At 41.0% G+C, this 22,724-nt stretch overlaps 2 protein-coding genes across 2 annotated transcripts; one reads left to right on the plus strand and one right to left on the minus strand.

The window, feature by feature from the left end:
• Positions 1-3,520: 3,520 nt before the first annotated feature.
• Positions 3,521-11,347, minus strand: LOC308233618 (tripartite motif-containing protein 64C-like; the record flags this gene model as incomplete). The annotated part of the gene is made up of 6 exons (XM_080640598.1): positions 3,521-4,014; positions 5,450-5,547; positions 6,868-6,890; positions 7,639-7,869; positions 10,263-10,358; positions 10,937-11,347. The coding sequence occupies 6 exons, from the start codon at positions 11,345-11,347 to the stop codon at positions 3,521-3,523; spliced, it is 1,353 nt and encodes a 450-aa protein (XP_080496724.1).
• Positions 11,348-20,892: 9,545 nt separating this feature from the next.
• LOC308233619 (bcl-2-like protein 10) lies at positions 20,893-21,240 on the plus strand (the record flags this gene model as incomplete). Its single annotated transcript, XM_080640599.1, has 1 exon — positions 20,893-21,240. One exon carries the CDS (start codon positions 20,893-20,895, stop codon positions 21,238-21,240), a length of 348 nt encoding a protein of 115 aa, XP_080496725.1.
• Between the last annotated feature and the right edge of the window lie 1,484 nt (positions 21,241-22,724).

Here is a 22,724-nt window from a genome sequence, read left to right on the forward strand (position 1 = left end):
GCAGCTCCTGCGTTGAATGTCTGCCTCCTGGTGGTCAGTGCACATCATAACAATCAGTCAGACAGACACTTAGCATATTAGCCTTTTATATACTAGTATATAGATGCCATCTACAGAGTGGATTTCCTAGGTAAACCTTCTCTAACTCAATGAATTGATTATTATAGTAATAAACTTCTCCTATTGTATTGATAATAATTTGAGATATTTGACCTCGAAGATCACTCACACGCTGTGAATTTGACTAATATCAGTGAGTTTTTACTTTTAATTTAATATCATTCATTACTGTGAGTTGTGTGGCACTGGTTTTGCTTGTCATGTGGAAGTATTTGTTTTAGAATATTAGTAAAATACATTAGTTAAAAACATAGAAAATATCATGGACTAAATAAGTAATTACATAATATGTCATTTATTGGGTTAATAAAATGGGGTATATTTTATGAAGTAAAACCCCCATATTTCAGAAACTTTTAAGTTTTTTCAGCTTATATGTGGATATAGGGTTTTGAAATTATCACTGGGCTGTCCTGATACAGACTGAGATGGTCCCACTCTGGCTAGCTGGCTGGGTCTTCTAAGCAGGTTCCCTAAACCACCCGCTGAATGAGAAGAGTGGTGAGGTGGACATAGCTCAGACACAGGAAAGGGGAGAGAGAGAGAATACAGGGCTCCTGCAGCTCTCCAGGACCAGCAGCCAGGGCTCCATCTATAGGCATTTGTCATTCTTATGGGAACAGTGTCCTTTTAAAATAAGGACTCTGGAGGGTATAGTCATAGTGAACAGAAAAGCTCAGGAGGGAGGACAGTGTGGCCACAGCCAGCAATGGTGGAGGTAATGGATACCCTGACAGCATGGGAATGTAGGCAGCAGGATTAGAAAAAAGATAAAAACTCCTGTTGGTGGTGGTGGTTGAGGTCAGAGGAGGGGGGTGGAATTTCAAACAAATTGTCCTCAGGGTTATCCCTGCACCCTACACATTACAGTTCTATCAGCAGCTTTACAGGGGACTGAAGTTCAGGTTTCTTTGCTGGCTTCTGCAGTGGGAGGAGCCAGGAACAAACAACTGGGCACCTCCAACTCCTGTCTCTGGGTGGGATGGGGCTATGGCTCCTGGCTGCAAAACCACCAGAGTAAATTCTCCAGGGCTCAACCCGGGTTTCTGTCCCTTTCTTCTCAGCACTGTCACCTGCTACTGGGTGATAGCTAAGGGTTTTATTGCTCTAGCCAGAGGTGGAGCAGATTACTGAAAAAGGCCTCAAGTTACCAAAAAGCTGTCTGTGGTTGGGGAGAGCTTTAATTGTTTAGTTTATACAAATAATATAAAAATCAACTTTCAGTTAAAAACTGACAGTGTTTGGCACAGTTCCAATTATTTTTATTATTTTGTTTTTTGCACAATAAAATTACTCTTTTTGAGATCTAATGAGACTAAAATTACCACAGATTAATTACTTTAGCATAAACACTTGACCAAAATATGAATTAAACACCACCAGTGATGAGAAAGTTGAGAGCTTTTGGTGTATATTGTTTACTTGTATCTATTCTATACTAATAAAAGGGTGATATGCTAATTAGACTGGGAGACCTTCCAGACATCCTTCTGGACAAAGCCATGGTGGCGGGGCCAAGGCAGAGGTGGTTAGGGGCGATCAGGCCAGGAGAAGAGGGCAGTTGGGGGTGATCAAGCTGGCAGGGGGGACAGTTGGGGGCAAGCAGGCTGGCAGGGGTGGCCAGTTGAGGGTGATCAGGCCAGTGGTGGGGGCAGTTGGGGGTGAGCAGGCCGGCAGGCAGGTGAGTGGTTAGGAGCCAGCAGTTCTGGATTGTGAGAGGGATGTCCGACTGCTTGTTCAGGCCCAAAACCTGCAGTTGGACATCCCCCGAGGGGTCCTAGATTGGAGAGAGTGCAGGTTGGGCTGAGGGACACGCCCCCTGCCGTGCACAAATTTCGTGCACTGGATCACTAGTATTTATATAAAAGCACAGTTTGTACATTATAAATTAAGCCGTATAAAATCGTAAAGAAAAACAAAAAATATCAAGTAAAATTAGAACCTTATTTTGAAATACCAGCAATAGGTATTGAAATTAAAATATACTAAAAACTTTTGTATTTATAAACACCCACATGTTCTTTAACCTGCTGGTATTTCAAACAAGAGGGAGCTACAGTGTATTCAATGAAATGGGTAATGAATAATGATGTTTAACTAAAAATGTAAAACATATTATTTACACGAACACATAATGAAAAATACATTACATATAATTAATTAAGTTAAAAGGGGCTCTTTAACGTTATAATATGACAGGGGGCTCATTGTTCGAATTACAAAAATACAATCTTATTTTGAAGTTGAGTTTTCACACAACTAAAAAATTAGGTGGAATGTGGCCACCATATTGATGAGAAAATAGAGTTTATATAAATTTTTAAAATGTTATAAAGACTTGATATTTGGTAAACAGTTTAACCAGCAGATAAATCACAGCTGAAAAGAGAGTGGATTGTTTGATAGGTGTGTGGAAATGACACAGAGGGCTTCACAGCTAGACTAACAGAGGGAAAGGCAGGGGGTGATATTGAGATATGACGATGATGATATAATATCATGTACTTAGTATATACACAGTATAATGTGTGAATGATTTAGCTCTAGATGGAGATACTAGGGAAGATGAGGAGAGTACTGGTCTGATCATCCTGTGAATTTCTGTCTAGTAGAGAATACTAATAACATTGAAGTATGTATAAATGTGGTGACAATTACAAAACAATGCACAGCACAGGTTATTAAGTAATGTTACTTCAAACTATGGATTATTAAACTGAGAGAACATGTAGAATATAGATAGATGAAGGGAAATTAGAAAATTATTTCTAAATTGCCAGTTTGCTTTGTGTGGGTGGGTTGTTGTTTTTTGTTTGTTTGTTTGTTTGTTTGTTTGTTTGCTATTGTGTCTCTACAACCATGTCTGTTTGGGAGGAGAATAAATGATGTGAGCATATCACGAATATCACATGATTTCACTTTTTTTGAGGAATCTAACGTACAAAATGAATTGACCAACAGAAAACCGGATGCATGGAGGAATGGAAGACTGACATACCTTGATGTGGGGGTGGAGGTGGGGGAAGGAGAAGAGAAAGCAAAATAACTTATGTACTTATATGTATAGCCCATGGACAGAGGCAATATTGTGGTGAAGACTGGGGTAGTGGTTGTGGGTAGGGGCTGGGAGGCTGGGAGTAAGGGGGAAATGGGAAACATCTGTAATACTATCAACAATAAAATTAATTTATTATATATATGTTAAAAAAACACACAAAAAAGACAGTTTATAAGCACATTTATGCATTTAATCTGGTTATGCCATTTTATAAACATACAAGAATTACGTGCCCTTAAAGTACAATGTGTTAGGTATCGCCTGGTGCCTCACAGGACATTTCATAAAAATAGTTTCCAGACACATGGAAATTCATCAAATAAATGGCCAAAACTTAACTTTTCATGAAGCTTCAAAGCAAAGGAAAGGCTTCAGAGGGGAAGAGAAGGAGGAAGAAGCTAAACTACATATGAGGGAACCATTGCCAGCATCATGGAAGCTCACAATTCCTTTCTCATAATCCAGAAACACTCCAATCTTACCCACAGGCATTTTCACATGATGAACTAAGAGTGGGCGGTTAGTGGAGAGATAATAATGATCACTCAGCTTCAATGAAAATAGAAAAGAAGCTTCTTCAAAATCAATAATGAAATCGGTATCTCTTAGAATGATATCTTTACAGACTCCAAGAATCCAACTCAAGTTGTGTGGCACATCCACCTCCCAGTAATGTCTACCAGAGGTGAAGGTATGCGTTCCCCATGTCGCAAAACTCCGCACTCTCTGGGGCTCCCTGGACATGCTGGGATGGTCATTTCCAAACAGCACACCTCTCACATCCTCAGAAAGGCTCATGCAGATACTGATGGTTCCATCACTCAGGACATTATCCACTGCAGAGAGAGGCAAAAAACAGGTCAATAAATGGAATTTCCGTGGCCTGAGGGGCAGAGTCTCTTTATTTGCCCCTCCTCCAAGGAAATACAAAATAAAGACAGCAAAGAGAGTACAGACTGGCTCATCTACAAAGAACAAGTGTTATCACTACCTCTACAGCACACAGAAGTCCTTCACAGTACACAGAAGAAGAAAACAATACCTCCACACATATCACAAAGGGTGTGACAGTGTGAAGCAGAGATTTAATGTCAACCTCTGGGTAGTTTCTTTCAAGTCACACAGAAAATCTTTTCTTTCCTTTAGAAAACTCTTCTTGTGTTGATTGTCCTTGACACTATTTAAGAAATAGACAGCACTTTGCTATTATGTGGGTTATCTATAATAATAAAAGAGTAATATGCTAATTAGACCAGACATCCTTCCAGACGACCTTCCGGACAAAGCTGGGGCTGCAAGGGAAGCCTGGGTTCTGGGTGCCTGCCAGTGGCCAGAGGGAAGCCTGGGTCCCTGGTGCCAGAGGAAAGCTGGTGCCAGCAGCCAGGGGAAGGAAGGCCTACTCTTGCACTAATTTCGTGCATCCAGCCTCTAGTCCTATATAATAATATGCTAATTAGACCGAACAGCAAAACAACCATCCAGAAGACCTTCCAGACAAAGCTGGAGCTGGGAGGGCCCAGCCCCTTGCAGGAATTTCATGCATTGCGCCTCTAGTTGGAATATAAGTAGAATCTTTTACATTTTCAAGAATATAAATATTTGATTGAAATACATATTATGGATAATTAGTAATTTCTGAAGAGAGTGCTTTGGATTTTCATTATCTGTTCAGACCCTGCATTAAGTCTAATCTCAATTTCAGTTCTGGGGTTTAGACATGCTCTTTATTATGAGCCTAATATGATTGGACCGTGGTCACAGATCCTTCTCTATCAGTGGTTTTGACATTGATCTAACAGCACTAAAATTATTCTGCTTGTGACATTTTCAGTTCTTTGTTGGACTTTCTGATTTTATAAGTAATAAATATTCTTAGTGCAATGCATGAAAAGTGCATTGATAATATACAACAGGTTAAATACATCAGGGTCATATTTAAAAATTCAAAAGTGGGGTAACTGAGTAAACATACAATATTGATGGCTACTCTGAGAACTAAATATTCCATCTCCTTGTGACCACATGGTCAACCTCATTGCTCTTCTCCTCCTCTATGGATACCAAACATCAATAAAAATAGGTATCTTGCTTTGTATTTTCAATAAGTTGCAAAGTTCATTGCGATATGACTACACAAGGGAAGAAGATATAATTTTGGAAAGTGATGGACTGCCTTCATGAGAGAAAAGATAATGTTAAAATGGAAAAAGAACCTATAAAACTAAGAACCACAAAGAAATTGAGGCCTAATGCCACAGGGCAAGCTCTTACCTCTGAACTTGTTCAGCAAGTCCAGGAGTCCATTGCAGCACCAGGAAGTGAGGTCCGGATTCACTGGTTGAGGCTTTTGATTCCGCACCAATTCGGTCCTGTGAAGAATGACATCAGTGGCATTTGGAGGCAAAGGTTAGTCACAAATCCAGTCTAAAAATCATAGCTTTTCATCCAAGATATTTCATCAGGATCCTCTCATTCTGAGCTAATGGAGTATACATTATAGTCTACCCTCTTAGGGATATAAGAAATGTTATCTTACTTCTTTTCTAAATTTATAAATTATATCATGTGGCAATGTCCCCATTCTTCTCAGATATTATTGCATTTCTAAAATGATTGAGGGGACCCTTTCCCCCTCCAGGGACCCTTTCCCCCTCCCTACGTGGGAGTCCGTTCTGTGGGACTCGTTCCCTCTCCCCATGTGGGAGTCTGTACTTGTTCTTCAATAAATCTCCACCTTTTCTATAAAAAAAAAATGATTGAGAATCATTTTCTCCATCTACTCCACCTCAGGGAATGCAAACTCCTGGGTATCTGAAAGGGAGCAGAACATCCAGGCAAAGCCTTTGGGACTTGAGTCTCAGAGTCTTCACCAATGAGATATTCAGCGTCTGAAAGGGAAGTGTCCACACAGCCATATAGTTTTGCTCTTTTTTTCTCAAACAAGGAAACCTAACTCCCGCCTGGCAGCTCTGTTCCTGAAGGTCTAACTTCTTAGGGGGCACCAGGAGGTCATTCCCCTGAGCTCTGCCTACAAGGGGGGCATGCAGTGATGGAACAGGCTGAGTCATTGCTAGTCCTGGGAACAAAAGCTACCCCAATCCATTCATAGGAAAGCTCCCTCTTTCCTGCCTTTTTCACCTTCCAACTGTGCAGTGTAGGTACTGTTTTTGTGATACCTTAAAAAATCACTCCTGTAATGTTTATTGTACTAAATAGGAAGAGGATGGGAGTGATGTGCTGTAAGAAAACCCAGAAGGGCCGAAACCGGTTTGGCTCAGTGGATAGAGCGTCGGCCTGCGGACTGAAGGGTCCCGGGTTCGATTCCGGTCAAGGGCATGTACCTTGGTTGCGGGCACATCCCCAGTGGGGGCTGTGCAGGAGGCAGCTGATCGATGTTTCTCTCTCATCGATGTTTCTAGCTCTCTATCCCTCTCCCTTCCTCTCTGTAAAAAATCAATAAAATATATTTAAAAAAAAAAAAAAAAAAAGAAAACCCAGAAGGTCAGATGTTTTAGGTATGTTTGAATTCAGCTACATGGAAAGGAACCCTCTGAGACCAGAAGGCCTCAGGTCCATTTTTGAAAGAAAACAGAAAATAGCTACAGAGGATAATTTTATAGGTCAAAACATGTACAGCACCCTCATCAAGAAGAGAATGACTTTCTCAGAAAGAATTAGTGTATGCTCACCTTTCCAACACAGTTCCCAAATCCTGCAAAACAAACAGAAAAAGAAGGTAAATGTGCAAATTATGTTCTTTTACATATTTTCTAGAGTTTGTTTTCATAATGTACTTTTTCCTATTCCCCTTTAAGGAACAATCAGAGGCCATCTTAATAATAGCACTTAAACTAAAACACGCAGAGCTTCCTCAGGGTGTCCTGAGGATGGAAGGAGGTCAGGCAGAGAAGTGAAGCGATGCAACCAGGTCTAGGTTTCCAATATCACTCATTGCCCTGTTATTCCCAAGGAGAGATCTGACCATTTACAACGATGAAAGCAAAACAGGTCATCCAATGAAAAATACAGAGAGCTTTAGAATTGATTGCCAAATTCTAGAAATCTTGCCTAGGTGAGCGTCAAAACCTCAATGTCTTTAGTTAGTTGCTTTTATGGCAATAACAGAGAGTGACAGTGGATTAGGGGAATGTAAATAGAAAATTACCACAGCAAAGTTAATGTTGCCCTGCTCAGAGATTGACTGAATTTGGACAATCTGTCTGTGGAGGTGGTACTTCAGATTACACTGAAATCACTTTATCCTATGTCAGCTACTTAGGCTCCCAAAGATTACCAGGAAACAAGAAAATAAGTGACTGAATGGACAGACATGATGATGAGAGTGAAGGAGCATAATCACTTAGTTGAGGGTAATGGTGTATGCAGGTATCATTTTGGTGTCATGGCCACATTGTCCAGAAAAGGATTCCAGTCTAAACTGATGGACCCTCCCCTCTCACCTGGAGCATTTTCACATCTGGCTTGTGAAACATGTCCAACAGCTCTCTGAACATTTCTCTCAGGCTTTCTGTCTGTCGGGTCATTCTGATTTTGCTTTCTTCCAGTTGGTGGAAGATCTCCTTTGTTTCTCCCTCTATCATGTCCAGATGGAGGCGCTCCTCCTCATATAGAAACTGATGAATCTTCTGATATTCAGCTCTGATCATCACCTTCCTAAAGGCCATATACTCCTGCACAGATAGAGGATTGAAGGGATTACACATTCTCACTCTAAAGAGATTGTCAAACTTCCATTTTTTCCTTAGTCTCCTCAAGAAAATATTTGAGGAACTTTTTGCCTCATACCTCAAAGTGTCTTGAGTATTTGCAAGCCCTTCTGTACATCCTGACCCTATGTTCCTGGTCTCCTTTCTTGTTAAATCAAGCCTTCTTAAGGCTCCAATGCTAGCCAAGCCTGTGTTGCTCAGTGGTTGAGTATCCACTATGAACCAGGAGGTCATGGTTCAATTCCAAGTCAGGGAACATGCCAGGGTTTAGGACTCAATCTGCAGTAGGGCTGGTTAGGGAGGCAGCCCAACAATGATTCTCTCTCATCAATGATGTTTCTCTCTCACACCCTTGCTCTCTGAAACCAAAAATTTAAAAATAAATAAATAAATAAATGGTCCCTGGGATGTTTCTTCACAGTTCTTACTCCATCAATTGTTTCTTCTCCATTACCTTCTTTTTCTACTGTTCCTTTGCTTGATTTTTCTATTACGTATGTAAAAATATTTAAGCATATACCTTAATATACAGATTTTTTTAAATTCTCTATTTTTTTTTCTCTTGGTCCTACTTTATTTCTCTCCTCTCCTTCACAGTCAAACTTAGTGTGGTTCTGTCTTATACTCCATTTCTTAAAAGATTTATCAAACCTTCATATTTTGTCTGGGAATATCTCTCAAGCCTTGCATACACACAGTTGATTGACCCTTGAACAATATCTATGTGTGTGGGTTTTCTTCAAAGATGCATCCATGGCAGACCAAAGACTTTATCTTTGACCTGATGTTGCAAATCCATTAATGCAGAGGGTGAACTGTATGCATTTTTTTACACAATCCTATATAATAAAGAGGTAGTATGCAAATTAACCCTCACGCCCTCACAAGATGGCTGTCTGTGACCAGGTGGCAGGGGAGTTAGTGCAGGACGACCAAATGACTGAACAAGCAGGCTGTGTGGGGCGACCAGGCCAGTGGGGGGGGCTGTGAGGGGCGATCAGGCCAGCTGGGGGGTCAGTTAGGGGCAACCAGGCCAGCAAAAGGGGCAGTTGAGGGCACCCAGGCCAGCGGGGGGAGGGGGGGCAGTTAGGAGCGACCAGGCTGGCGGGGGGAGGGGCAGTTAAGGGAGATCAGGCCAGCATGCAGAGGCAATGAGGGGCAATCAGGCCAGCGGGGGGAGGGGGGGAGGAGGAGGGGGCAGTTAAGGACAACCAAGCAGGCAGGCAGGTGAGCGATTAGGAGCCAGCAGTCCAGGATTATGAAAGGGATGTCCAACTGCCCTCAAGGGGTCCCAGATTGGAGAGGGTGTAGGCTGGGCTAAGGAGACACCCCTCCCCCCCCCCATGCACATATTTCAGGCACTAGGCCTTTAGTTTTATATAAAGGACTTGAACATCCCTGGAATTTGGTATCCTTTGGGTCCTGCAAATAATACCTCACAGATAAGAAGGAATAAGGAAATTGTGGGAAAGTCAAAAGTTATACATGGATATTTGGCTGCAAGCAGTTGGGACCCTAGCCTCCCACACTGTTCCACAGTCAACTGTATTAGCATTCTTTGCACAGCATCCTTGAGTGTGGAGGGTGAACTGCATGCATTATTTTACACCATATATATATTTGGCCACTATATTTGTGATTGCTTATATATTTTTTTTAAACAACTACTTTTTCCTGGGCAGAAACTATTATCCTTTAACCATTATTCTTTAACTCCAATTTACCTAAAACTATAAGCCAGCATTTCTCAATCTGCATCTTATCTAATAAAGAGGGAATACGCTAATGGACCCTCATGCCATCGCAAAGATGGTGGTGCCCACAGCCAATAAGGAGGGAATATGCTAATTGACTGCTGTGCCCTCAAAGATGGCGGCACCTACAACCACAAGAGGGTGGCGCCCAGTCCCCTCAGCCCCACCAGGGTGGCAGGCGCACAGCAAGGCCAGGCCCACCCTCAGGTAAGCCTGGCTGCTCCGCACGCCTGCTTCCAGAATCCCCCAGTCCCCTCAGCCCCCCAGCCACCCAGGACCAGCCCGAGGCACAGGCAAGCCTCGGATGGTGGCTGCCCAGACACAGGCAACCCTCAGATGGCAGCTGCCCAGCCACCCAGGGCCACCCGAGGCTCAGGTAACCAGGGCCATCCGAGGCTTGCACTGCCTGCAGTGGCAGCAGAAGAGGTGTGATGGGGCGTCGCCTTCCCCTGATCACCACGTCACCTCCCACCCCTGAGGGCTCCAGGACTGTGAGAGAGGACAGGCCGGGCCGACGGACCCCACTCCAGTGCATAAATTTTTATGCACTGGGCCTTAGTAAATATATAAAAGTAAAAATAAACAGAACTTGTTCAATCCTACCTCCAATGATTCAGCTTTGCTAGCTTCTATCTTCACATTGTTTTGCATTTCTTGAATCATATTCCATAGGGAGCCCATTCTCTTGCGAAGTTCCTCCTGCAAAATAACCATGAGCTTTAGTGACACCTAAGATGGTTACTGTAAACTTTATCCTCTTTTTTATGGTTAAAGGCAGATGTTGATAGCACTGTCACCTTGAGTTAGACTGGAGAGGTCTGATCTTTTCATATTAATCTTATTTTATTCTTATATTTGGAATATCAGCAGTGACAGAAACATAACAATGAGTTTGGGGAGACCTTACAGAAAATAACCATTTCTTGAGAAAATGGCACCCAGATTTTCATCTATCCTGACTATGAAAAAGTCAAACTTGCATCAGAAACCAGTATTCCTGGTGCTAGCTAGCCACCTGCCCCACAATAGCACCAATTCTACATATTTGGACAACATATCTAAGGAAATCTACCTTAGCAAAGGGGAAACACCACTATGATTATAGTGCCACGTTGACCAACAGCATTGCCTGGATACACTTACATTTTGGAATTTACATTGAAACATCACCACCTCCACCAGCTCCATTTTCATCAATATTTTTTTATCATCATCCTCATCTTTCTCTCTCACTTAGGAGCATACAACTACCAAATTGCATGAGAGACGCCACTTACCCTGTATTCCTCAGCAGCCCATTGTGTTGGGCGGTGGTTGTGAAGCATGTGCTCCAGGGAATCAGGGCAATGCCCACAGAGCAGGTTCCTTTCAACATCACAAAAGACCAATTTTGCTGCATCATGTGCCACACAGATCTGCTCCTCAGAGCTGTTGATGGAGTCAGCTCTGGTCTGTCTGCCTAGGGAAGCCAGGGTCCCGAGTGGGATGTTGGTTTTGAAATCTGACCTCTCCAACACTTGTTTGCAATGAGGACAGCACACTGGAGATGGGGACCCCTCCCAGTAGAGCCATAGGCAGGAGCGGCAAAAGCTGTGGCCACAGTCTAAGGTGACCGGATCTATGAAGTAGTTCATACAGATGGAGCAGGTGAGTTCCTTCTGCAAGACTAGCAAGGTGTCTGAATTCATGTTTCTAAAATTAAAAGGCAGACAAAACGAGAGAGGGAGATACAAAAAGTCATTCTTCTTCACAGATGAGGAAAGAAAGATCTTTGTATAAAGAAAAGACTGCTTGAGCTCCATCTACCTATAAAGTAGGTATCTAATCTTCTTATTAATTTACCACCAATACAAACCTAGACAAAACAAATCTAGATGAGTTGGGTTTATGCTAAGACACAAATGAGAAAATGGGACAAGAGGGCCCTTAGCATCCTTTTTGTTTAAAATAAACAATGAACCCTAGCTGGTTTTGCTCAGTGGATAGAGCATCAGCATGGGGACTGAAGAGTCCCGGGTTTGATTTCAGTCAAGGTCACATGCTCGGGTTGTGGGCTCAATCCCCAGTGTGGGGGGTGCAGGAGGCAGCCGATCAATGATTCTCTTTCATCATTGATGTTTCTCTCTCTCTCTCCCTTTCCCTTCCTCTCTGAAATCAATAAAAATATACTTAAAAAAATAAAATAAAATAAACAATGACCTCGGTCCTCACTGGAAGACTCAATTGTTGAAACGTTGTTCCAACACTCCAAGGTTTCTGGTTTGAATCCCAGTTTGGGTATATACTGGAATGAACCAATGAATGCATAAACAAGTAGAACAAAAAAATTGATGTTTCTCTTTATCCCTCCTCTCTTTCTCTAAAATCAGTGAATTTTAAAAAGTAAACCATGATCTCAATCATACATAACTTATTTAGCACATGCTGATTTGTGCACAATTGACTATAAATTAATGAAACAATAACTGTCCTTTTCTCTCTCTCTCTGTCTGACTTCACGATTATAAAATAAACAAACCCTTCATATTTATGCTAATAGTCTCAATGTGTCTGGTCTCCAAACTGCCCAATGAACTGATTAGGTTAAACTACACTGGTTTAATTTAATTAAAGTATTGACTTTAACTTTGAAATCCTTAAACTATAGATAGTTGAATTTATGCCTTAACTTTAATAGCAAAACTCTTCCTTTTAAACTCTTCCTTTTTAAACAAGATATTATAAATTTTTCTGTTATTTCTAGTTCAGGAAAATATTTTTTTCCAAGTCAGTTTATTTAGTCCATCATAGTACCTTCACCTTTTGAGTTGGTGAATGTTCAAACTACACTGATAATCAGCAAAAATTAATCAATTGATTTTTAAAAAAATATCACCTTGATTGGTGAGGATCAGTTGGTTGGAGCATTGTCCCAAATACCAGAAGGTGGCAGGTTTGATTCTCAATCAGATTACATGCTCAGGTGGTGGGTTTGATACCCAATTAGGGTGCATGCTGGAAGCAGCCAATCCATGTTTCTCTCTCATCTATGTTTCTGTCTGTCTGTCTGTCTGTCTGTCTGTCTGTCTCTCTCTCTTTCTCTCTCCTTAAATCTCTCTGGAATCATTTTTTTTTTTTCAAAATGAAAAAAACAACAACATTGCGATGTTGTCTCTACACTAGAAAATCCAGAGATGCAGTTAATGGAAGCATGACCGGTTCATCTTTATTTCTGATATTTTTCCATGTGCCCATTTCCACTTCCTGGGAAGCCCTACGGTTGTTCAGCTCTATTTCAAAGTTTTCAAATGGAGCCTGGAAACTTTAGGTTTTAAAGAAATAGCAAATAGGACCTTAACGAGGTTTTTCTAATTATTTGAACACATATTTTTTAGGTTAATATGTATGAAGACTTTCACATGCATACATTATGTTGAATATTTTAGGTAGTGTATTATTTCCATAAATGCATAAAAACTAAAGAAATCTCTTTTAAGTCCTAAAAAAAATCCAGTAGCAATATGGTAATAAAATAAAAAATAATTAAGTAATCTATTATAGCAAATATCAATATATTGCAATGCTCTACTCACAGATATATTTTTTTTTAAATATATTTTATTGATTTCTTACAGAGAGGAAGGGAGAGAGATAGAGAGTCAGAAACGTCGATGAGAGAGAAACACCGATCAGCTGCCTCCTGCACACCCCCTACTGGGGACGTGCCCGCAACCAAGGTACGTGCCCCTGACCGGAATCGAACCCGGGACCCTTCAGTCCGCAGGCTGACGCTCTATCCACTGAGCCAAATCAGTTAGGGCTACTCACAGATATTTTAAATATTGATGTCAATTCAATTAACTAGGAAATCTACTTGTTAGCTTGGAGAAAGTTCATGCATTCCAACAGATAAATTGAAAGTATTTGTCTAAGAGAATATAGGCATGAAGATATTTACTTTAAATTCCATACTCACCAGATTTTAAAAGTAGTGGACTCACCTCTGGAAGTTCCTTTGAAATCAGAGTCAGTAGGAACTCTCTGCGCTCAACTGGCAGCTCCAACGTTAGTCAGTCTACCCTGGAGAAGAAGTGAAGTGGCCTCTGGAAAGACTAACCTCTTATAACCACCTAAGACCACACCCACTTGCTGAGATTGGCTATGTTTTCAAAAGGTAATGGGATAGTAGGGTTACTGGGATAGTATGATTCCTGGGATAATAGGATAACTGATTAAGTCTAGAACTTATAAAAAACAACACTTGGGGGCTGACACCCTAACAGAATGTAAATGTGTTTTGAGGTAAGATCCATGAAACTTTCAATTATGCAATACAGTATTATTAACTATAGTCACTATCTTATAGATGCTATAGAAAATCATGTTTTTAAAAATTTATTTATTTTTTATATATATATTTTATTGATTTTTTTTTTTTTTTTACAGAGAGGAAGGGAGAGAGATAGAAAGTTAGAAACATCGATGAGAGAGAAGCATCGATCAGCTGCTTCCTGCACACACCCTACCGGGGATGTGCCTGCAACCAAGGAACATGCCCTTGACCGGAATCGAACCTGGGACCCTTCAGTCCCCAGGCCGATGCTCTATCCAGTGAGCCAAACCACCTAGGGCTAGAAAATCATTTTTAACAGAAGCACTATGCTCCATGGCACCAGGTCAATAAAAAGGGACCTTCAGTTCACCTCACATGGCAGGGAGGGTACAGGTGGGGAGTGCTCTGAGAACCCAGGGCAGAAGCAGCAACAGAGCCCTTTGAACTAGAACAAGGATTTTAACATGACCAGTGCAAGGCTCCCTTTACATTCTGGCACCCACACATCCTGAGCAGAGTCGCCTGACTTTGCTATTAACAACCATTGATGAATTTCAGTTGACATTAGTGTGGAGGGATGAGTGAACAAGTTATAAAATTGCTCTCAGGACTCCTTGGAAAAATAGAGAGATGTGAACAGATAGTTAGGAAAAACAGCCCCCATCAGGCTCACCTGGTCATCTGATTTTCAGCTGATAGGAGCCACTGTTGACTGGAAGATCCAAAACAGACCCAGACCCTAAGCCAGTTATGAATCTGGCGTCCTCAATATGCTGGTAGCAACAGCCTGAAGGCAGGAGCTTCAAGCTCTGTCAGGACTGGGTTTCAGGTGAACATTCGAAAGTATGTTACGGCACCTTCAGATGCTATTTCATATCTCTTCAGAACACAGTAAATCCTAGCTTATCTCCTAATAGGTCAGTTATGCAAATACTGCTCACTAGCATACTTGGGATTCAACTGAAAATATTTCAGAGGTTTTACTGGGTCAAATGGGAGTTCAATTTTTAATTTGTTTGTGGAAACTCCAGTAACTCCACTCTTAGGAATATATCCCAAGAAACATGAAACACCTATGAGAAAGAACATATGCACCACTATGTTCATAGCAGCACAATTTACAATAGCTAAGATTTGGAAACAGCCTAAGTGCCCATCAGCAGATGGGTGGATTAGAAAACCATGGTACACCTACACAATGGAATACTATGCTGTTGTACAATAGAAAGAACTCTTACCATTTGCAACAGCATGGATGAACCTGGAGAGCATTATGCTAAACGAAATAAGCCAGTCAGAGTAGGATTCGTATCACATGATCTCACTCATTTTGTGGAATATAATGAACAACATATACTGATGAACAAAAATAGATCCAGAGACACAGAAACATTGAACAGACCATCAAAACTCAGAGGGAAGGCAGGGGAGGTTAGGCAGAGGGCGAAGGGGCAGTTGAGGAGGTGGGGGAAGAGATCAACTAAAGAACTTGTATGCATATATGGTAAGCATAACCAATGGACACAGACAATGTTTGGGGGTGAAGTCCAGGCTGGGGGGCAGGTGCATGCTGGGAGAGGACAACAAGGGGAAAAGGGGACATATGTAATACGTTCAGCAATAATGAATATATATATATATATTTCAGAGGTACTCAAAAAAACCCAACATAGCGATAGCTTTTGTAAGATATGTTTTTCAAGGAATATGTTCATAATCATCTAAATTGTCAATTGCATAGGTACAATATTGTTCATAAAATCCTCATATTACCTCATTAATATTTGCCTTCTTATTATTGATCTTATGTTCTTGATTTGAACACCTCCTTTTTCTCTAATGTTTATCAATTTAATTTATCTATACAAAGAGCCAATTTCTTAAGTTGTTCATTTTATCTATTGCATTTTTTTTCAATTTCAGTATTTTCTGTGGTTATTATTATAATTTTATTCCTAATTTATTTGGCACGGGTTTGCTTTTCTTTTTTTTTTTTTTTATTGATTTCAGACAGGAAAGGAGAGGGAGAGAGAGATAGACATCAATGACGAGAGAGAATCATTGATTTTCTGCCTTCTGTATGCCCTGCTGGGGGGAATTAAGGCTGCAACCCGGGCATGTGCCCTGATCTAGAATCAAACTGTGACCTCCTGGTTCATAGTCCGACGCTAAACCAATGAGCCATGCTGGCCGGGCAAATTTGCTTTTCTGCACCTCCTTGAGACAGGCTTTTCTTCTTTTATAATATACTAGAGGCCCAGTGCATGAAATTCGTGCACGGGGGTGTGTGTCCCTCAGCCCAGCCTGCACCCTCTCCAATCTGGGACCCCTCGAGGGATGTCCGACTGCCTAAATGGGATCAGGCCTAAACGGGCAGTCGGACATCCCTCTCACAATCCATGACTGCTGGCTCCCAACTGCTCACCTGCCTGCCTTCCATATTGCCCTTAACCACTTCTGCCTGCCAGCCTGATCAACCCCTAACCACTCCCCTGCCAGCCTGATTGATGCCTAACTGCTCCCCTGCAAGCCTGTTTTCCCCTAACTGCCCTCCCCTGCAGGCCTGGTCACCCCCAACTGCCCTCCCCTGCTGGCCATCTTGTGGTGGCCATCTTGTGTCCACATGGGGGCAGGATATTTGACCACATGGGGGCAGCCATCTTGTGTGTTGGAGTGATGGTCAATCTGCATATTACTCTTTTATTAGATAGGATAGAGGCCTGGTGCACAGGTGGGGGCCAGCTGGTTTGCCCTGAAGGGTGTCCTGGATGGGGGGGGGGTTCCCTTGGGGTGTGAGGCAGCCTGGGAGAGGGGCCTGTGGTGGTTTGCAGGCTGGCCATGCCCCCCAGTGACCCAAGCGGAGGCCCTGGTATCTGGGGTTTATTTATCTTCTACAATTGAAACTTTGTAGCCTTAAGCGGAGGCCTGGGCCAGTCATGGTGTGCGGAAAGCTTGGCTTCCTCCATCACTGGGGGCAACCCTAGCCTCCTGCTCTTTCCAGCTCCGTGGCTGCCGCCATTTCTGTTTGGGTTTATCTATCTTCTATCATTGAAACTTTGTATCCTTGAGTGGAGGCCTAGGCCGGTAAGGGCAGGTGGAAAGCTTGGCTTCCTCCATTGCCGGGGAAACCCAAGCCTCCCTCCTGCTCTCTGTGGCTGCAGCCATCTTGGTTGGGTTTATTTGCATATTCGCTCCTGATTAGCTGGTGGGCATGGCTTGTGGGTGTAGCAGAGTGATGGTTAATTTGCATATTACTCTTTTATTAGGATTCATTTAGTATCCCACATTTTTCTCTAAGCATTGCTTTAATTGCAACTCAAAATTTTGTTTGGATGCATCCTTAATTTTATTCAATTAAAAATATTTCCAACATATAATTCCATCATTGTTTTTCCTTTAATCCATGCAGTTCCATGAGAACCACATAGAATAAATGCTGTGCCAACAAGGATGGACTGTGACAGGCTGGGACTTGTATGAACTCAGCCTCTCTCCTCACCTCCATAGCTCCTTATCACAGATAGTCCCACAGTACAGGCTGAGACTCCCAAGCTTTTCACCAAGTGGCTTCTAGCAGACACTGGAAAGACATTAGAGGGTGAGAAGAGGGGAGAGGCACTGTATTTCTCCACTCCCTCTCTACCTGGAGCACCATCTCCTTCAAAGTTCCAGGTTCCCTCCTGGATTTTGGCCCTGACGGCTGGTAATACGTTTACACTCTTATTCCACGTTCTGGGATGGTAGTGTCTCCCTGCTGATGCTAGTGTCTGGTTGTTTCCCTCTCTCTTGTTTGGCTTCTCAACTCTTCCTGCAAGTATAACCAATTCCTTGCATTATATCCCCTTTTTTAAATGCCCTGATTAATTTTCTTTTTGTTGTTTAGATTCTTAGAGAATCTAGCTCCCTTTCATATTTTTAAGCCTCAAGACAAATTATAATGAAATACAGCACTGTGTAACAAATTATACCTTAAAAAATAAAATAAATGCTGAGATATAATCTGTTCAAAAGTAAATTCAGTGTACCCTATTTGTATTTCCAAGATGAAAACATAATTGTTTCTCCTCTTTTTTTTTTTCACTTTTTTTGTAATACCTACCTGAGGATATTTTTCCAATTGATTTTTATAGAAAGTGCAAGGAAGGGGCAGAAACAGAGAGAAAAACAAGGATGTGAGAGAAACACGTAAATTGGTTGCCTCCCACACATGCCCCAACAGGACCAGGGTATGGAGCCTGAAATGGAAATACCTTGCCCTTGACCTGACTTGAACCTGGGACCTTTCAGTCTGCAGGCTGAGGCTCTGCTGAGCCAAACCAGATAGGGCTTGTCAGAGATTTTGATTTATGCATAACTATGAGCTGTGACTCAGTAAGTTTGAAAGTCTTTTTTAAGCTATATCTACAAACTAAAGATTTTAAAGATATATGAAGAATTTCATTTCACTACCTGTATTCCCAGTTGATTTAACACAATCAACCCATTTATATGAAACACTTGTTTTCACCTTAGCATGGTTGTATGTGTCTGGGGTGAACCAAAATAGGATAACTGAGGCCTCTCCCAAGGAGAATTATTGTATAATAAGAAGGATGAGGCAAACACCAAACAATTTGGGAGACATGGCAGATTTAATTACAAGATTTAATAAAATAGAACTTAATGCTTAATTCATTTAAATATTGAAATCATGAAATTTATTACAAAAATATATTCTGACTCCCATATGTATTTTTTAATTTTCTAGTTGCCACATAACAAAACCATTTAAAATACATTTTAATAATATATTTAACCCAATACATCCAAAACATTATCATTTCAGCATATCATTGCTATTAAAAATATTAATGAGATATTTTACTTTTTTCCCCTACAATTTTTGATATTCTGCATTCATTTTACCCCTAGAATACAGCTCAATTCAGACTACTCACATTTCAAGTGCTCAAGATCTGCATGTGACCACCCAACTAGACAAAACCAAGTTAGACAAACCACGTATCCACATGAGGGACACCTTGTTTCCAAATCCTTAGCTGACAGAACAATTTCAAGTACTCTGAGTAAGAGAAGGTAGGTAGAAAACCATATTCTCTAAATTCCACAGAAGGCCAATATAAATGGTCTTATGGTAATAGTTTTGGAGGAAACTTTGTCAAAGTTAGCCAGCCTGGTTGCTTTATAGAGCATGATTCACGGGAGGATGTAAATTGGCATCCTAATAGCCCCCAGTGAGGGTCTTTGTTTTCTGGAAAATGTGGAGGACTGAATTTTATTCCTTGGTTCTTCTGTAGAATTTCCAAAGACTGGACAATTTTCTTAACGTTTTGAACTACATTCTTAACCAGAGATGAAGTTATGATAGGTGCAAGCAGGAGTTTCTCATTACAGTGGGATTTACATAATCGTTTAATCTTTTAAAAATGGAAACAACAGATACCTGCGGGCGGTAGATAACGAGATCAGTTGGTTTGATTCCATTGCTTGATCTTACATTTTTTACAACCACATAAAGTGACCATGTATGACTTTCAATGACCCTTCACTCTAAACATAAAATATATTAACTACAATAGGTCTTTTGCATAGAATTTTTTTCAAATAGACTTTTTAGAACAGTTTTATATTCACAGCAAAATTGAGGGAAAAATACAGAGTTTTCCCATATGCCCACTGACCACCCTATTCTGAATATCCCCCATCAGAGTGGTATATTTGTTATAATTGGTGACTCTACAATGACACATCTTTATCACCCAGAGTCCCATACAGAAACCCACAGTTTACCTTAGGGTTCACACTTGGCAATATACATTCTATTGGTTTAGACAATTTATAATGAAATGTAATCACTATAATGTATCATACAGAATAATTTCACTACCCTAAAAATCCTCTCTGCTGCACTTGAATTCATTATTTGATTATAAATCTTTTTATAGTGGAGAATATTTTTATAAGGCAATTAAAAATAAATATTTTCTTATGAAAATATCAAACTCTGAGTTCGGTTAAAAAAAAATCGTCCTTTAAGTTGAAGTGGTTTATAAGCACTTGGAATGTATAAGTTTTATTTAAAAGAACTGTTTTTATTTGTTTGTGAACATTTTTAAAGTTAGAAACATTTCACAAAACAAGAAGAGTTTGAATGACTTTGATGACATATTTACTATTCAATAGCAGTACCATCTATGGGTGCTGAGTTATTGGTCTGAAACGATAACCATTTTGGGTCATGAGACCAGTGTCCTGAAGCATAAATTAGTTGTAGTGACTTAGAAAAATTCTGAAATAGAAGAGCACATGATTTCATAGATCAAAAGTTTGCAGTGGGCTGATGAGATTCCCTGAAGATCGTCTAAACTTCCTATAACTATGAAAAACAAGAAGCAATCAAAACATTTTTGATGAGATGGGTCAGACTGAGCAGTGTCTCTTGGTAAAGGGGTCCTTTCAACTCTGGGTCACTACATTATGGAGATTAACCCTTTCTGTGACCTGATCTTCTCAACCTCCTAATTTATTCTTGTTCAATAATCCTCTTGACTCTGCATCTAAGCGTGCAATCTTATTGTCTTAATCTAATTATTATGAGAGTTTTTGCATCTCCTGGTAATAGATATAATTCTATCTTACTAGAATGGTTGTGACTGAATTTCAAGGGTAGAGATCTTAACAATCTGCATTTTCATTCTACCCTTCTTTGTGGCTTGCCTTTATGTTCTTATTCCTGTTGTTTTTATCTCTTAACGTGCACATACACACACACACACGCACACACACACACACACACACACACACACACACACACACCACACTCTCACCCTTAGGGGAGGGAGTTGGAATTGAATTATGAATATTGAGCTGATTAGACACCAGGCTATGGAAAATGATTTGAGGTTATGCACTCTCTGGCAGATGACCCACTACCTGGAGTACTGCCCCAGGAGGCCTGCCACTGCCCCGGGGCTGCTGTGCATGCCTGTGGCTGCAGTGATGTGCCGCATCACCTCCCAGGTACAGCAGTATTACCAGCTCTCCTGGACCCAGTGTCGCCCAAATCAGAGAAACTATGTGAAGCTGGTGGTGCAGGCAATGCAGGAGATATGTCAGCACTGCCCAGGCCCCAACTGGGGCCCAGTGCTGGCGCTCCTGACTTTCACAGGGTTCCTGCTGGAGAGACCGCTGCCATGCCACACGTGGGCACTGAAGCAGTGGGGAGCCATCATTGACAAGGACTGCCTGAGCCTGGTGACCTTGCTGTGAGCTTGGCTCATGGGGCAGCCCCACACCTGGCTGGAGACACAAGGTTGCTGAGATGGCTTTTGTCAGGACTTCAGAGCTGCAAGGCCTCCTTGGAGCAGACTGCTGGCTTAGGTGCTTCTGCTTGCCTTACACTAACAATCTTAGCCTACTTGGGTACAAAATTATTGTGAGTTGCAAAATTTTTACCCCATTTCTACCTGCCTACCTGTGACCAGCCAAGTAAATTTGGGACATGAAAGAACAGAGTAAAGAATCTTCTTTTTAATATATATATATTATTCTTTTTAATATATATATATATATATATATATATATATATATATATATATATTGATTGATTTCAGGGATGAAAAAGAGGAAGAGAGAGAGAGAAATATCAACGGCGAGAGAGAAATATCAACGGTGAGAGAGAATTATTGATGGGCTGCCTCCTGTACACCCCCTACTGGGTATCGAGCCCGCAGCCCAGGCATGTGTCCTTGACCAGAATTGAACTCAGTGAATCCACTGAGCCAAATATAGGGTTAAAGCACCTTCTGAGACCTTTTTATCTGCATCGGATAAAAAGTCCTGTGGTGATCCTGCAGCCAGTGTTTTAGCTCCTGACAAATACTCAAAGGTGTTAGGACAAAGGCACTTGAGTGGCTCTTCTCTGTCTGGGGAAAATGGGAATCTAAAGGCTTATTGATCACATGAATAGTAAAAGAAACTGCATTTCATTAAACAGGAAACCAGTGCTATTTACTACATGTGGATTAATATGAGTATGAGATTCATTTATCCACAATTCCATGTGCTACTTCTGGCCAATTATCCAGGCACTGGGTCAGGGGTGAAATGATGCAATGATATCAAAAGTGCTCCAATTACCAGTCTAACAAAGAACGTAATAGCAACACCTTCATAAGGAATTTTTTCTATAGCCTTTGAAATTGAATTCTTGTGTTTCTAAAGTTAATATTAAGACTTCAGCCCTAGCTGGTTTGACTCAGTGGTTAGAGTGTCAGCCTGTAGAGTCTAGAGTGTAGACTGAAGGGTCCTGGGTTCAATTCCAGTCAAGGGCACATACCTGGGTTGTGGTCTTGATGCCCAGAAGGGAGCGTGCAGGAGGCAGCAATCAATGATTCTCATCATTGATGTTTCTATTTCTCTCTCTCCCTCTCCCTTCCTCTCTGAAATCAATAAAAATATATTTTTAAAAAAATAGTTACTAATTTGAAATGCACATAATAGAACATTATTTTCATTTGTATTTTTGAATTATTAATGAATTTGAATATTTTTAATATCTGTTTCTGTACTGGTGGCATCCTCTTTTAGATTTGTTTATCGTGGCAATGGGCATGGCCAGCAGTATTTCCAACTTTGAGCTTTTGGATTTTCTTATTGATTTTCCAAAAAAAATATTTTTATAATCATTATATTGCCCCCTTTCCACATTTGCTGAAAAGGTTTCCTGTCTTTGGCAGGGGTGGGGAGTGGAG

The sequence above is a fragment of the Plecotus auritus genome (assembly GCF_963455305.1).
Source record: "Plecotus auritus genome assembly, chromosome: 9".
Lineage (NCBI taxonomy): Eukaryota > Metazoa > Chordata > Mammalia > Chiroptera > Vespertilionidae > Plecotus > Plecotus auritus.